At 36.3% G+C, this 16582-nt stretch overlaps 1 protein-coding gene and 2 long non-coding RNA genes across 3 annotated transcripts; all 3 read left to right on the plus strand.

Annotated features, from left to right (window-relative positions):
* Positions 1-785: 785 nt before the first annotated feature.
* Positions 786-4389, plus strand: LOC131432360 (uncharacterized). The gene is made up of 3 exons (XR_009229834.1): positions 786-2152; positions 2553-2650; positions 2703-4389. It is a non-coding gene; the product is annotated as an uncharacterized LOC131432360 (long non-coding RNA).
* Positions 4390-6175: 1786 nt separating this feature from the next.
* On the plus strand, positions 6176-9779 carry LOC131431189 (uncharacterized). The gene is made up of 3 exons (XR_009229653.1): positions 6176-7542; positions 7943-8040; positions 8093-9779. It is a non-coding gene; the product is annotated as an uncharacterized LOC131431189 (long non-coding RNA).
* Positions 9780-10740: 961 nt separating this feature from the next.
* LOC131431188 (uncharacterized) lies at positions 10741-15192 on the plus strand. The gene is made up of 2 exons (XM_058596751.1): positions 10741-11836; positions 14533-15192. Exons 1-2 carry the CDS (start codon positions 11071-11073, stop codon positions 14592-14594), a joined length of 828 nt encoding a protein of 275 aa, XP_058452734.1. The 5' UTR covers positions 10741-11070; the 3' UTR covers positions 14595-15192.
* Positions 15193-16582: the final 1390 nt, after the last annotated feature.

The following is a 16582-nucleotide window of genomic DNA, read 5'->3' on the forward strand; positions in this document are numbered from 1 at the left end:
TGGACCGTATTTTTTCAAAGATGCTGTTGGACGCAACGTTACAGTGAATGGCGATCGCTATCGTTCGATGCTAACAAACTTTTTGTTGCCAAAAATGGAAGAACTGAACTTGGTTGACATGTGGTTTCAACAAGATGGCGCTACATGCCACACAGCTCGCGATTCTATGGCCATTTTGAGGGAAAACTTCGGAGAACAATTCATCTCAAGAAATGGACCGGTAAGTTGGCCACCAAGATCATGCGATTTGACGCCTTTAGACTATTTTTTGTGGGGCTACGTCAAGTCTAAAGTCTACAGAAATAAGCCAGTAACTATTCCAGCTTTGGAAGACAACATTTCCGAAGAAATTCGGGCTATTCCGGCCGAAATGCTCGAAAAAGTTGCCCAAAATTGGACTTTCCGAATGGACCACCTAAGACGCAGCCGCGGTCAACATTTGAATGAAATTATCTTCAAAAAGTAAATGTCATGTACCAATCTAACGTTTAAAATAAAGAACCGATGAGATTTTGCAAATTTTATGCGTTTTATTGTTTAAAAAAGTTCTCAAGCTCTTAAAAAATCACCCTGTACTTACTTACTAACTAATACAGAGAGCGAATTGATTCAATTGAAGATTGCGTCGATTTTTGTCGGAATTTGCTTATAATATTATGTGACATTACATCTAATGGTTCTATATTTGTGAGTCTGTGTAACTCATTGGTACTAAACCAGGGAGGATGCTTCAAAATCATTTTCAGAATTTTATTCTGGATCCTTTGAAGAGTTTTCTTCCTGGTGGAACAACAGCTTGACCAAATTGGTATCGCATAAAGCATGGCTGGTCTGAAAATTTGTTTATAAATTAACAATTTGTTTTTTAGACAGAGCTTAGAATTTCTGTTTATAAGAGGATATAAACATTTAATATATTTATTACACTTTGCCTGGATTTCTTCAATGTGATCCTTGAAAGTGAGTTTTGTCTGGATTCATACTATACCTAGGCACTCTAATTCCTCCTTTCGACTCACGACGCAAAATACACTGGTGGCGTGATAAGACAGTTTTGGTTGTGTTGGTAATTTTCTCACGAAATTTAGTATGGCGCGCCGGGATTCAAGCATGTAAACATAAACAAACGATCATTTCAGATCGGGATTTCACTTTAAGTTACTCCAGTTGTCGCGCAGCCTGGCGAATCTTTGGCACTAATTGAAAATCTGGACATTTTTTCTTCAAGGGCTTGCAAGATAACGTTGAAATATAGAAAATTTTACACACATCCGACTCTATTCATTTCGTTGGAGGAAGGATTTGGCGGACCGCACTGTGGTATCTATTACAGTTATTATGGATAATGGAGTGATTGTTCTGTGGGTGGCATTTCAAATGCAGGTGATGAAAACGATTGAAACATCGGAACAAAACACCGCATTTCACTGTCAATATTATCGCAAACAGAACCAACTCTAGATATTTTCATAGAAGCAACTCCCGGAACGTCATTTGTTTAGATTTTTTCTTCTTCACGTCTCTCTGTTATTCCAAAATAAAATGACAACCGCACTAACACATAGAAAAACGTGATCACCAGGGTATTTTACATCGTGCTTTCGACTCATCCTTTTCGCCCTGTTGATATTTTGCACTTGCACTGATCACAACATTGTTCACGATAGACTGACAGTAGTACGACCTGCTCACACTGTTGTTACCAAACTTAACGAAAGTAGTGAGAAATTCAGTGAGGGGTGAGAAGAGTAAAGCGATCTCAAGCATAAAACTATGTTCGGAGAAAATTTTTTATTTGAGTAGTTAATTATGCGATTTGCTCCATCATTTCTCATTCCAAATCAACCTTCGTAGAGATAGGACTGGCCACCGTCCGTGATTAGTAGTTTTGTGTACTTGTAGAGTGTATTGTAGTGAATTGTAATTAAATAGAAGAATACGTGTTTAAATAAATGTAGTGTCGTGTTAGAATAAAATAAAAGTTTAATGTGTTATGTGTGATGTGTAGTGTTTTATATTTATCACCAAACATTGACCAGTTTAAAAGGCACTACTACTTAGGAGCGTAAAAACGCAAAACAAATCACCCAGAGTTGATCGCTGTGCACGATAAAATCGGGGCGGACCAAAATACTGGTGGAACACCTATTTGGTAAGGTTCACAACACGCCCTGTGGAATAAATTGAGCAATTTGACGTCTCGGTTACTCACACCGATGCAGAGTGAACAGATCTATTCATATACGAAATTAGAATGTGTGCGAGCCGAAGTCAAAGTTTGTTGTGCACTGAAATGAAAATCTTATTCATATTCATTAGATTTGTCATATGAATCATATGCCGAATATAATTCATAGAAATTATATAGAAACTTATAATTTTTATTTAATGTGTACGTCAAATCTAAATGGACGTTATCATAATGAAAGTTATAAAAATATCCCATATAATTTATATGGAAATCCGATGAAAGTCGTGAATCGTACTGCTTGAAGCTGAAGGAATAGTTGTGTCCTCAATATTCGTCAACTACTCCAGACCATTTTTTTCAGGAAGTTCCGCATCTCAATGTAATTTTAAATCGCTGAAAAAACAGCTTATCCAACTTCGTTCAAGGATATGCGTTAACGGACCATGAAATATATATCCGGTACGTTTCATTACACTATCTGTCTAGTAAGATTCATTTTTTTTATTTTCAGTCTCGGGATCTCACTTCTCTTTCGCAAATATCATGAGGTGCTCACTTACCGAATGGAATACTAGTACAGCTTGAATTCTCAAAGAAAAGTAGTAGTTGGCAATTATCTGCTATTCGCATGACCTCCATTGAAAGTTATATATATATATAAATAAATTTTATAAAACTAGTCATATGGTATATATGAACCTATATAAATAAATTCGAAGTGAATATATAAGTTTTATGTTTCATAAGATTATCTCATATATTTGACATGATGTTGAACACATCTTGTAACTATTATTGGAAATGCTAATAGTGCAAAATCATTAGAATATCATATAATGTGAAAAAGAAAATTTAGCTCATTGTATATAAACCTATCTATATTAATTCGAAATGAATATAATATTTGCTTCATAAATTGTTTCAATGTATGTTGTGTGGATATCTAGTAATGGTTATAGCACAGACTAACAGACAGGACACTCAAATTAGATTCTTTAGCCATATCAACGGTCATTTCGAATATTCCTTTATTTGGGACAGTACTCACATGTGTCATGATGGCACCACGTTACCCTATCAAAAACATTCTGCCTGTCATCTAGACTGTGTTTATTTTTTTCATTTACCAACCGAGTTGCCATTCATACAGAATTACCTGTAAATGTATTGATTTGTATACCTCCATGCGAATTTCATGCAGGATACAGATTAATTACATATTGCCAAAACTATATACAGAATTGTGCCTACTTCTCATCCTACAACGCAATACAAAATCGAACCCGTTTTGTTACAATATTTACTTGCTTCTGGTCTGCCGTCACTTAATTTCGGGTGAAAATTACCAACACAATCAAAAATAGTCTAGATGAACAACGTTGAGTAAAATAAATGTTTACCTTCCAAGATCGCTAAAAAAGTTAAATATATTATCAACGTAATCCAAAAATTTATTGTGACGATTCATTTTCAAATATTTCGATGAAATCAGGCAACCCTGCAAGCAGCTGATCGGTGTTGACAAACGAGGGGAAACCAACTAGTAAAAAAACTTTTACGTAACACAAGGGGTGTACAGATAGTAAATTGTTCGCGCAGTACAATATAGGTGGAACTAGTGCATAACGAAAAATTATTTTTATAAGAATTTACTCATACTGTCATGTCTGTTAGTCTGTGGTTATAGGGTGATGCAATAAATTTGACTCAGGCTAAAAATTTCATTCGTTATATGAAAATCTTGTAAAAATAACATTACGAAGAGTTTTATGTTTCATAAAATTATCTCATATTTTTGACATGATGTTCAATACACTTTGTAACTATCATTGGAAATGCTAATAGTGAAAAATCATTAGAACATCATATAATGTGAAAATGAAAATTTAGCTCAGTGTAGTTCTAATTCATGAACTCTACACATAACTTTTATTAGGTCTACACTAGGACAGGACCTGACAATTGTTAATCCACTTTTAGGACCAATTTCGGACCAGCTCGTGATTGGTTGAAATTGACATAAGCAAGTACAAGTTGTTGAAATCAATATTACTGCAGGGTGGTAGAAAAAGTGTTGTCAGTATCGTCGGAATGTAGCTTGATATTGGATATTTTATTTTTCGGATCATCTTGTGGTGACCACCCGGCACTACAGCCCTGAAAGAACAGCTGATAGTTTACAGTTGACTGTTAGATCATTCACCTCGTGTTATTACTAAGTAGAAAATATCACCTCCCTACCGGCATTATCAGTCATAACAGTGGCGACGAGGAAAAATCGTTCAATTTCGCGTTAAAAAAGTGTTTTCCGATCAGCTCGTAGCGTGTTCCCTTCGTCATAATGCAGTGAACTGGGTAGCAAATGAGTGAGCTGATGAGCTGCGGTTCTTTTGAAAAGAGCTGTGAGCTGTCAGCTCACTTCAATGATTCGATTCACTGGAACAGCTCAGGAGCGAATTGCCCATCTCTATTATAGGCACTCTTTTTTTTTTTTTTTGAATAACTATTTGTTGGAATATCAGTTAAAATTAAATTATTAAGATTTAAATTGGGTGTTCAGCCACAAGTGGTGACTTTTCAGCCCTATTATATATATATATATATATATATATATATATATATATATATATATATATATATATATATATATATATATATATATATATATATATATATATATATATATATATATATATATATATATATATATATATATATATATATATATATATATATGATTTGGTTATTACCATGAGAACATTATTTGCTTCCGCAATTCTGAGATTTTTGTGTAGGGAAAATTCTAAACCTACTTGTATTGTGTAATGGGGAAAAGGAACTTATATACAGGGTGATTTTTTAAGAGCTTGAGAGCTTTTTTAAACAATAAAACGCATAAAATTTGCAAAATCTCATCGGTTCTTTATTTTAAACGTTAGATTGGTACATGACATTTACTTTTTGAAGATAATTTCATTTAAATGTTGACCGCGGCTGCGTCTTAGGTGGTCCATTCGGAAAGTCCGCTTTTTTATCGACAAATTTTGTTCAGCGATGAGGCTCATTTCTGGTTGAATGGCTACGTAAATAAGCAAAATTGCCGCATTTGGAGTGAAGAGCAACCAGAAGCCGTTCAAGAACTGCCCATGCATCCCGAAAAATGCACTGTTTGGTGTGGTTTGTACGCTGGTGGAATCATTGGACCGTATTTTTTCAAAGATGCTGTTGGACGCAACGTTACAGTGAATGGCGATCGCTATCGTTCGATGCTAACAAACTTTTTGTTGCCAAAAATGGAAGAACTGAACTTGGTTGACATGTGGTTTCAACAAGATGGCGCTACATGCCACACAGCTCGCGATTCTATGGCCATTTTGAGGGAAAACTTCGGAGAACAATTCATCTCAAGAAATGGACCGGTAAGTTGGCCACCAAGATCATGCGATTTGACGCCTTTAGACTATTTTTTGTGGGGCTACGTCAAGTCTAAAGTCTACAGAAATAAGCCAGTAACTATTCCAGCTTTGGAAGACAACATTTCCGAAGAAATTCGGGCTATTCCGGCCGAAATGCTCGAAAAAGTTGCCCAAAATTGGACTTTCCGAATGGACCACCTAAGACGCAGCCGCGGTCAACATTTGAATGAAATTATCTTCAAAAAGTAAATGTCATGTACCAATCTAACGTTTAAAATAAAGAACCGATGAGATTTTGCAAATTTTATGCGTTTTATTGTTTAAAAAAGTTCTCAAGCTCTTAAAAAATCACCCTGTACTTACTTACTAACTAATACAGAGAGCGAATTGATTCAATTGAAGATTGCGTCGATTTTTGTCGGAATTTGCTTATAATATTATGTGACATTACATCTAATGGTTCTATATTTGTGAGTCTGTGTAACTCATTGGTACTAAACCAGGGAGGATGCTTCAAAATCATTTTCAGAATTTTATTCTGGATCCTTTGAAGAGTTTTCTTCCTGGTGGAACAACAGCTTGACCAAATTGGTATCGCATAAAGCATGGCTGGTCTGAAAATTTGTTTATAAATTAACAATTTGTTTTTTAGACAGAGCTTAGAATTTCTGTTTATAAGAGGATATAAACATTTAATATATTTATTACACTTTGCCTGGATTTCTTCAATGTGATCCTTGAAAGTGAGTTTTGTCTGGATTCATACTATACCTAGGCACTCTAATTCCTCCTTTCGACTCACGACGCAAAATACACTGGTGGCGTGATAAGACAGTTTTGGTTGTGTTGGTAATTTTCTCACGAAATTTAGTATGGCGCGCCGGGATTCAAGCATGTAAACATAAACAAACGATCATTTCAGATCGGGATTTCACTTTAAGTTACTCCAGTTGTCGCGCAGCCTGGCGAATCTTTGGCACTAATTGAAAATCTGGACATTTTTTCTTCAAGGGCTTGCAAGATAACGTTGAAATATAGAAAATTTTACACACATCCGACTCTATTCATTTCGTTGGAGGAAGGATTTGGCGGACCGCACTGTGGTATCTATTACAGTTATTATGGATAATGGAGTGATTGTTCTGTGGGTGGCATTTCAAATGCAGGTGATGAAAACGATTGAAACATCGGAACAAAACACCGCATTTCACTGTCAATATTATCGCAAACAGAACCAACTCTAGATATTTTCATAGAAGCAACTCCCGGAACGTCATTTGTTTAGATTTTTTCTTCTTCACGTCTCTCTGTTATTCCAAAATAAAATGACAACCGCACTAACACATAGAAAAACGTGATCACCAGGGTATTTTACATCGTGCTTTCGACTCATCCTTTTCGCCCTGTTGATATTTTGCACTTGCACTGATCACAACATTGTTCACGATAGACTGACAGTAGTACGACCTGCTCACACTGTTGTTACCAAACTTAACGAAAGTAGTGAGAAATTCAGTGAGGGGTGAGAAGAGTAAAGCGATCTCAAGCATAAAACTATGTTCGGAGAAAATTTTTTATTTGAGTAGTTAATTATGCGATTTGCTCCATCATTTCTCATTCCAAATCAACCTTCGTAGAGATAGGACTGGCCACCGTCCGTGATTAGTAGTTTTGTGTACTTGTAGAGTGTATTGTAGTGAATTGTAATTAAATAGAAGAATACGTGTTTAAATAAATGTAGTGTCGTGTTAGAATAAAATAAAAGTTTAATGTGTTATGTGTGATGTGTAGTGTTTTATATTTATCACCAAACATTGACCAGTTTAAAAGGCACTACTACTTAGGAGCGTAAAAACGCAAAACAAATCACCCAGAGTTGATCGCTGTGCACGATAAAATCGGGGCGGACCAAAATACTGGTGGAACACCTATTTGGTAAGGTTCACAACACGCCCTGTGGAATAAATTGAGCAATTTGACGTCTCGGTTACTCACACCGATGCAGAGTGAACAGATCTATTCATATACGAAATTAGAATGTGTGCGAGCCGAAGTCAAAGTTTGTTGTGCACTGAAATGAAAATCTTATTCATATTCATTAGATTTGTCATATGAATCATATGCCGAATATAATTCATAGAAATTATATAGAAACTTATAATTTTTATTTAATGTGTACGTCAAATCTAAATGGACGTTATCATAATGAAAGTTATAAAAATATCCCATATAATTTATATGGAAATCCGATGAAAGTCGTGAATCGTACTGCTTGAAGCTGAAGGAATAGTTGTGTCCTCAATATTCGTCAACTACTCCAGACCATTTTTTTCAGGAAGTTCCGCATCTCAATGTAATTTTAAATCGCTGAAAAAACAGCTTATCCAACTTCGTTCAAGGATATGCGTTAACGGACCATGAAATATATATCCGGTACGTTTCATTACACTATCTGTCTAGTAAGATTCATTTTTTTTATTTTCAGTCTCGGGATCTCACTTCTCTTTCGCAAATATCATGAGGTGCTCACTTACCGAATGGAATACTAGTACAGCTTGAATTCTCAAAGAAAAGTAGTAGTTGGCAATTATCTGCTATTCGCATGACCTCCATTGAAAGTTATATATATATATAAATAAATTTTATAAAACTAGTCATATGGTATATATGAACCTATATAAATAAATTCGAAGTGAATATATAAGTTTTATGTTTCATAAGATTATCTCATATATTTGACATGATGTTGAACACATCTTGTAACTATTATTGGAAATGCTAATAGTGCAAAATCATTAGAATATCATATAATGTGAAAAAGAAAATTTAGCTCATTGTATATAAACCTATCTATATTAATTCGAAATGAATATAATATTTGCTTCATAAATTGTTTCAATGTATGTTGTGTGGATATCTAGTAATGGTTATAGCACAGACTAACAGACAGGACACTCAAATTAGATTCTTTAGCCATATCAACGGTCATTTCGAATATTCCTTTATTTGGGACAGTACTCACATGTGTCATGATGGCACCACGTTACCCTATCAAAAACATTCTGCCTGTCATCTAGACTGTGTTTATTTTTTTCATTTACCAACCGAGTTGCCATTCATACAGAATTACCTGTAAATGTATTGATTTGTATACCTCCATGCGAATTTCATGCAGGATACAGATTAATTACATATTGCCAAAACTATATACAGAATTGTGCCTACTTCTCATCCTACAACGCAATACAAAATCGAACCCGTTTTGTTACAATATTTACTTGCTTCTGGTCTGCCGTCACTTAATTTCGGGTGAAAATTACCAACACAATCAAAAATAGTCTAGATGAACAACGTTGAGTAAAATAAATGTTTACCTTCCAAGATCGCTAAAAAAGTTAAATATATTATCAACGTAATCCAAAAATTTATTGTGACGATTCATTTTCAAATATTTCGATGAAATCAGGCAACCCTGCAAGCAGCTGATCGGTGTTGACAAACGAGGGGAAACCAACTAGTAAAAAAACTTTTACGTAACACAAGGGGTGTACAGATAGTAAATTGTTCGCGCAGTACAATATAGGTGGAACTAGTGCATAACGAAAAATTATTTTTATAAGAATTTACTCATACTGTCATGTCTGTTAGTCTGTGGTTATAGGGTGATGCAATAAATTTGACTCAGGCTAAAAATTTCATTCGTTATATGAAAATCTTGTAAAAATAACATTACGAAGAGTTTTATGTTTCATAAAATTATCTCATATTTTTGACATGATGTTCAATACACTTTGTAACTATCATTGGAAATGCTAATAGTGAAAAATCATTAGAACATCATATAATGTGAAAATGAAAATTTAGCTCAGTGTAGTTCTAATTCATGAACTCTACACATAACTTTTATTAGGTCTACACTAGGACAGGACCTGACAATTGTTAATCCACTTTTAGGACCAATTTCGGACCAGCTCGTGATTGGTTGAAATTGACATAAGCAAGTACAAGTTGTTGAAATCAATATTACTGCAGGGTGGTAGAAAAAGTGTTGTCAGTATCGTCGGAATGTAGCTTGATATTGGATATTTTATTTTTCGGATCATCTTGTGGTGACCACCCGGCACTACAGCCCTGAAAGAACAGCTGATAGTTTACAGTTGACTGTTAGATCATTCACCTCGTGTTATTACTAAGTAGAAAATATCACCTCCCTACCGGCATTATCAGTCATAACAGTGGCGACGAGGAAAAATCGTTCAATTTCGCGTTAAAAAAGTGTTTTAGCAGTGTTTATTCCTGGTGTTAAGTTTACCAGAAGCCGTTTACGGTTACTGCTAGTGTTTTTTTCCGGCTTTTTGCTGGTAGAGTGAGAGTCCCGCTAGTTTAAAAAAAAGCGGTAGAAAAACTGTTTACCCCACTAAGTGTTTCAACGGTGAAATAACATTTTAGTTTATCCCGTTGCTAGTGGTTGAGTTCAGTGAGGTGTTTTTGCGGAAAATAACCGCTTGATAACAGACGCTTTCTGTTGGATCGCTATCATCCGACGAAGAAGGAAGGAAGGAAGACCCGTCTATTTCTCCGGAATAGTTTGTTTTGGTTTGTTTGCCGTAGGTTTGGTCAACGATCACGTAAGTTTTTGCATGTTTCGTTTAATTCAAAGTTTCTAGTGCATGTACAAAAAGTGCATTTGAAGGCATTCTGATTGTTTAGCACACAAAAGGAATTGCGTTTCATTTTGTTAGAAAGTGAGTTAAGCATCAGAAAAAACCATTTTGGATTTTGGTTTTATGTTGCATACTACCATCAACATAGAGTTGTAGCACCCGAGTTTTGCTTGCATAGGCGACTGTTGTTTATCGCTTGGCTCTGTTGCATATGAATTTTATGTTTATCGCTGTTTACCGTTAGTTTCTTGCACAAAACGGAATTGAAAAGTTCATTGTTTATCGCGTACCAGTTTAACGAATAGAACTTGTTTGTTTATTTCGAAGTCGAATTCAGTTTGTTTCGATTCGATCTTCCAGTTTACACTGAAAGAAAAAGTTTACCGTTCATTAAAAAAATAATAAAAACTATTCAAATCAAATCGTGTTTTTTTATTTTGTTTGTTCTCTCATTATGTCAAGTATGCCGTTGGTGAATCAAATAGAACCGTTTATTCCCGGAACGATCCCGTTCGCGCAGTTTTTGGAGCAGTTAGATTGGGTGTTTGCGCATCATAAAGTGACAAGTCCGGAGGAACAAAAAGTGTCGTTTTGGCTACTTGTAGTAGAGAAGTTTATAGTGAGCTGAAGCTTCTTTTTCCCGGAAAGGATTTGAAAGCCGTGTCGTTTAAAGAGTTTAAAGAAGCGATACGATAAGACTGAAAGCGATTTGATCCAGCGGTACAAGTTTTATCAACGTGTTCAAGGTCCGAATGAAAGTGCGGAGGATTTTATTCTTGCTGTCAAGCTCCAGGCAGAAATGTGTGATTTCGGAGAGTTTAAGGACATGGCGATTCGTGATAAGTTGGTTTGCGGTATCAGTAACAAGGACTTGCAGCAACGTTTATTCGACGAGGACGATTTAACTCTGGCCAAAGCGGAGAAACTCATTGTGAACAGAGAGTTAGCAGGAGCAAGAGCTAAGTTGATCTCTGGTGATTCGACTCGTGTTAGCGTTTTGAACAGACTTGGGAAGCGTGACAGTCGTGTAGTTTCTCGAGATCGCTCACGAGGAAGGAGTCGAGAACCAAGCAGAAGGAGAAGTCGAAGCCGTTCAGTTTCTTTTGATCGCAGGAATCGTTCTTCATCCAGGACTCAAAGTTTGTTTTGCAACTTCTGTCGTAGGAAAGGTCATGTACGTCGTTTTTGTTATGACCTGAAGAACAAAGCAAAAAAAAGTTGCTTGCGGTTAAAAATGGAAGTCGATTGTGGCGCTGCAGTTTTCGTCATCAGTTTTGAGATGTACGAGGGAGATTTCGATCATATTCCATTGCAAAAATGCGACAAGAAGTTAGCAGTGATCAATGGGAGTCGTTTGAAGGTTGAAGGACAGATTCAAGTTTATGTAGAGTTTAATAATCAGAAAAAGGATGTTTATCTGATTGTTTTGCGAAGCGACAACTGTTTCACGCCTTTGCTTGGACGAGATTGGCTGGATCTGTTTGTTCCTGATTGGAGAAGAGCGTTTGGAAGCAACATCAATCAACTGGCAGTTTCGACAGACCAGACCGTTGCAGAGATACAGAGTAAGTTTGCCAATATTTTTGATAAATCTTTATCTACGCCAATGAAAGGGTTTGAGGCTGATCTAGTTTTAAAAGATCACACACCGGTGTTTAAGCGTGCTTATGACGTTCCATTCAGATTAAAAGATAAAGTTTTAGAACATTTAAGTAGTTTAGAAAAAGATGGCGTCATAACACCAATAGATGCAAGTGAATGGGCATCTCCGGTAATAGTTGTGGTGAAAAAAGACAATGGTATTAGGATAGTCATTGATTGTAAAGTTTCAATCAACAAAGTTTTGATCCCTAATACATATCTGTTACCATTAACTCAGGATTTGTTTGCCTCGTTGGCTGGCGCTAAAGTTTTCTGTTCTCTTGATCTGGCTGGCGCGTATACACAGTTATTATTATCTAAAAAGTCTAGGAAAATAATGGTGATAAATACAATCAAAGGTTTGTTTACGTATAATCGTTTGCCACAAGGTGCTTCTTCTAGTGCAGCTATATTCCAACGGATCATGGATCAAGTTTTGAAAAATATCGACGGAGTTTACGTTTACTTAGATGATGTTTTGATAGCAGGCAAGGACAAAGAAGACTGGGCGCGAAGGCTTAATGTGGTTTTAGAACGTTTGTCTAAAGCCAACATTTGGTTTGTTTCGAGTTTGCCGTTTCTAGGACATGTTTTGAGCGACAGAGGATTGTTGCCTAGTCCAGAAAAGGTCGAGACTATTCGGAGAGCTAGTATTCCGAATAACGTCTCTGAGCTTAAGGCATTTTTGGGTTTAGTAAATTACTATGGTAAATTTCTACCCAATTTGTCCGCACGCCTTAGCTGTCTGTATCGTTTATTGAAGAAAGACGTTAAGTTTGTCTGGAATGCTGAGTGTAGTCGAGTGTTTGAAAGCTGTAAGCAAGCGTTGTTGAGCTCAAAGCTTTTAGAGTTTTATGATCCGAATAAGCCTGTTGTCGTTGTAACAGATGCTTGTAGTTATGGGTTAGGTGGAGTAATAGCACATCAAATCAATGGAGAAGAGAGGCCCATTAGTTTCACCTCCTTCAGTTTAACGAATGCACAAAAATCCTACCCAATTTTGCACTTAGAAGCTTTAGCAGTTGTGAGCACCATTAAGAAGTTCCACAAATTCTTGTTTGGAAAGAAGTTTACTGTGTATACTGATCGTAAACCGTTGATTCGCAGTTTCGGTAAAGAAGGCAAGAATACATTGTTTGTGACACGTTTACAAAGATATGTACTTGAACTGAGTATTTACGATTTCGACATTGTTTATAGACCGTCAACAAAAATGGGCAATGTAGATTTTTGCTCAAGGTTTCCTTTGCCAGAAAATGTACCAGCTTCTTTACAAAGAGAGTTTATCAAGAGTTTAAATATTTCGAATGAGTTTCCGATAGATCATGCTTTGATTGCAATTGAGACAAAGAAAGACAAGTTTTTGCAACAAATAGTTTATTACATGAAGCATGGTTGGCCGCAGAAGTTGGATCGAATGTTTTTGGATGTTTATGCACAGCACCAAGATTTAGAACAAGTAGAAGAATGTTTACTGTATCAGGATCGTGTCATTATACCTGCAAGTTTACAAAAGCAGATCCTGAAATTGTTGCATAAGCCATTCCGGAATAACCAAGATTAAGCAAATGGCAAGAAGGACAGTTTATTGGTACGGCATGAATAGTGACATTGAAAGTTTCGTCAAATCATGCAGAGTGTGTTGCCAAATGAATGTTGTTCCGAAGCAAGCTCCGTACTCTAACTGGATTCCAACAACAAAACCGTTTACCCGCATTCATGCGGACTTCTTTCATTTCGACAAGAAAGTTTTCCTGGTCATTGTTGACAGTTTCTCAAAATGGCTCAAGGTTGAGTACATGAAGTTTAGTACTGATGCCAGGAGTGTCAAGTCGAAGTTTATCAGCGTTTTTACAAGGTTTGGGTTACCGGACGTAGTAGTTACGGACGGCGGACCACCGTTTAATTCCAAAGAATTTATTGATTTTTTACAGAAACACAACATAAAGGCGATGAAGAGTCCACCGTATAATCCATCGAGCAATGGACAAGCAGAACGTATGGTAAGATTGGTGAAAGATGGTTTAAAGAAGTTTTTGTTGGATCCGGAAATGGCAGGTTTAAGTACAGATGATTTAGTTTCGTACTTTTTGTTTAGCTATAGGAATACATGTTTGGAAGATGGTCGTTCGTTTCCTTCCGAGAGGCTGTTTAGTTTTAAGCCCAAGACGTTGTTGGATATAATCCATCCTAGAAATAGTTTTAGGAATCATTTGACGAAGCGTGAAGTTGTGGATGTACCTGTAAATTACAAACATACCAAAGATAAACACCGACTTCGTGACTGGATTGACTCTTTGCGCCCAGGAGAATTAATTTATTTTAAAAATGTTTGGAAGATGGTCGTTCGTTTCCTTCCGAGAGGCTGTTTAGTTTTAAGCCCAAGACGTTGTTGGATATAATCCATCCTAGAAATAGTTTTAGGAATCATTTGACGAAGCGTGAAGTTGTGGATGTACCTGTAAATTACAAACATACCAAAGATAAACACCGACTTCGTGACTGGATTGACTCTTTGCGCCCAGGAGAATTAATTTATTTTAAAAATTTTAGACCTACCGATATTCGACGATGGCTTGAAGCCAACTTTCTAAGACGTGTTTCTTTAAATACATTTCAGGTTTCCGTTGGAGGTCTGGTGTATCTGGCGCACCGCAATCAACTCAAGGTGTTTGGCACTAATAAGAAAAGGTGTGGTTTGATTTTTGCAAGGGGAAAGGAGAGCAGTCCAGCACGTAAACGAAGTAGAGAAGACGATAACGACGAGAGCTTTGACGACGATGCTAGCGACTTTCTCGGTTTCGCAGCGGATTCGTTTATTTACCGAGACACACCTGACGATCAACCAATGGTTTGTGATTCGGATGGTGGTGGTTCGGGTAGCAGTAATTTACCGCTTGAGGAGGTTGATCCTCAAGAAGGCACGTCTACGCGGCAGTGGTCGCGATCGAAACAAACGAGTTCGGCGGAAAGTTCGAGTCATCAGTCCGTCAGTTTACGTCGTTCGAGGAGATCGAAGCGTCCTCGGAAAGATCCCGATTTCGTATTTTATAAACAACAAAAGTTTAAACGACAGTAAAGTTTAGTCGGTTTCAAAATCTATTGGTTTGCGGTAGTTTAGTTTTGCCGTAGTTTGAATTTATATGGCAGTGAAGTTTCGCCATGATCGAATGTAAGTTTAAAAATAAGGGGGAAGAACTGTGGTGACCACCCGGCACTACAGCCCTAAATGAACAGCTGCTGGATCAGCGTTCAGAGTTTTAAGACAATAGATAGTTTACAGTTGACTGTTAGATCATTCACCTCGTGTTATTACTAAGTAGAAAATATCACCTCCCTACCGGCATTATCAGTCATAACACATCTTTTCAAAATTATAAATTTCAATAGGATTTAAGTTCAATTTGTTTTTAAGTCCTGTCAATGTGGAAAGTATACGAGTACATTTAACAATCACTGGATGATACAAAAAGAAAGCTCGAAATCACGAAGTGTGATATGGACGAGAATATTGATTATGTTGGTTGAGAATAGCACCGAATCTTTGGATACTTCTGTATGTTATTATTTTTCTCAAATAGAATATGTTGAATACTTTAGTTAATAAAGCTGCAAAAATAATTACCCAAAAATGAGTGTTTTAGAAAAATTTTATTAAGCTCTTTCAACTAAACGCTTTCTTCAAAACAAACATCTGATCAAATTGAATCCAGAGCTATATTTTTGACCGATATAACATTTGTCTAAGTGTTTTCAAATGATAAATAATTGCATGTTATAAGGGGAGAAAGTTTTCAGAATGAATAATTATCTCTACTGGCAACAGTGATCGCGAGGCATTTATTATTTACAGCAGGGAGCAACCGGAATAAGAAGAGAAATATTTTCTGGAAAAAGAAGCCAGTTGTCTGGTCCTGTCCTAGGGTCTACAGAATACTTGCAGAATGATTTCGAAACATACTCACAATGTGATGTTCATGAGATATTTTGTATTTTGTCATCAAAGCTCAATTCTGCATAAAATGTTCAAAACGACGTATGTGACATTTCAGCTGAACCGAGAAAAGCGATGTTGAAAAATAATCGCACAATTTTAAATCCTATTTGAAAATGAGTAATTGAAACAACTTCATCTCTTCACTAAATCGTCCAATTTGTATGCGTGCAACGTATCATAGTGACTAATTCACAATTTTCAACTAAAAAGTTAACTTTTTGGCAAAAACGACACTTACGTCGTTTTGTAATTTGATCATGTACATTGGACAGTAGCATATGTCGTTTTATCCTGGTTGACTTGACACATAAGTCGTTTTGCTTCTGTTAGTTACGTCGTTTTGCGAAAGTCACAGAGTTCATTCGTCGTTTTGTTACTCGCACTTGTGTGAAAGCCAGTTTTGTTCGAAAACAAGAGCTAGTTTTGCATATCAAGTGGAAAAAATGACAGTCGACTCGTTTTTAGTGTGTTTTGATAATTTTCGCTTTTGTTTGACGAAGGATTCATAACGGTTTCTACGATTGGAAACAAAACAGTTTCTTACCAAATTAATCAGCGTATTTTTCAACAAGCTTAATAGCAACTCGATGCCAATAAATATCTCCAACTCTACAGCAAGTCTCATCTTCATAATATCACACTAGATCTGCTTTTTCGTGAAAAATTATTTTGT

This window comes from Malaya genurostris, chromosome 2 (assembly GCF_030247185.1).
Source record: "Malaya genurostris strain Urasoe2022 chromosome 2, Malgen_1.1, whole genome shotgun sequence".
In the NCBI taxonomy this organism is placed as follows: Eukaryota; Metazoa; Arthropoda; class Insecta; order Diptera; family Culicidae; genus Malaya; species Malaya genurostris.

Bases quoted from the DNA above. Each gene is read 5' to 3' on its own strand.
- LOC131431188 (XM_058596751.1), top strand. From the start codon at position 11,071: ATGTGTGATTTCGGAGAGTTTAAGGACATGGCGATTCGTGATAAGTTG. The intron at 11,837-14,532 runs GTAAGTTTGCCA...AATACATTTCAG, and splicing joins GACCGTTGCAGAGATACAGA to GTTTCCGTTGGAGGTCTGGT.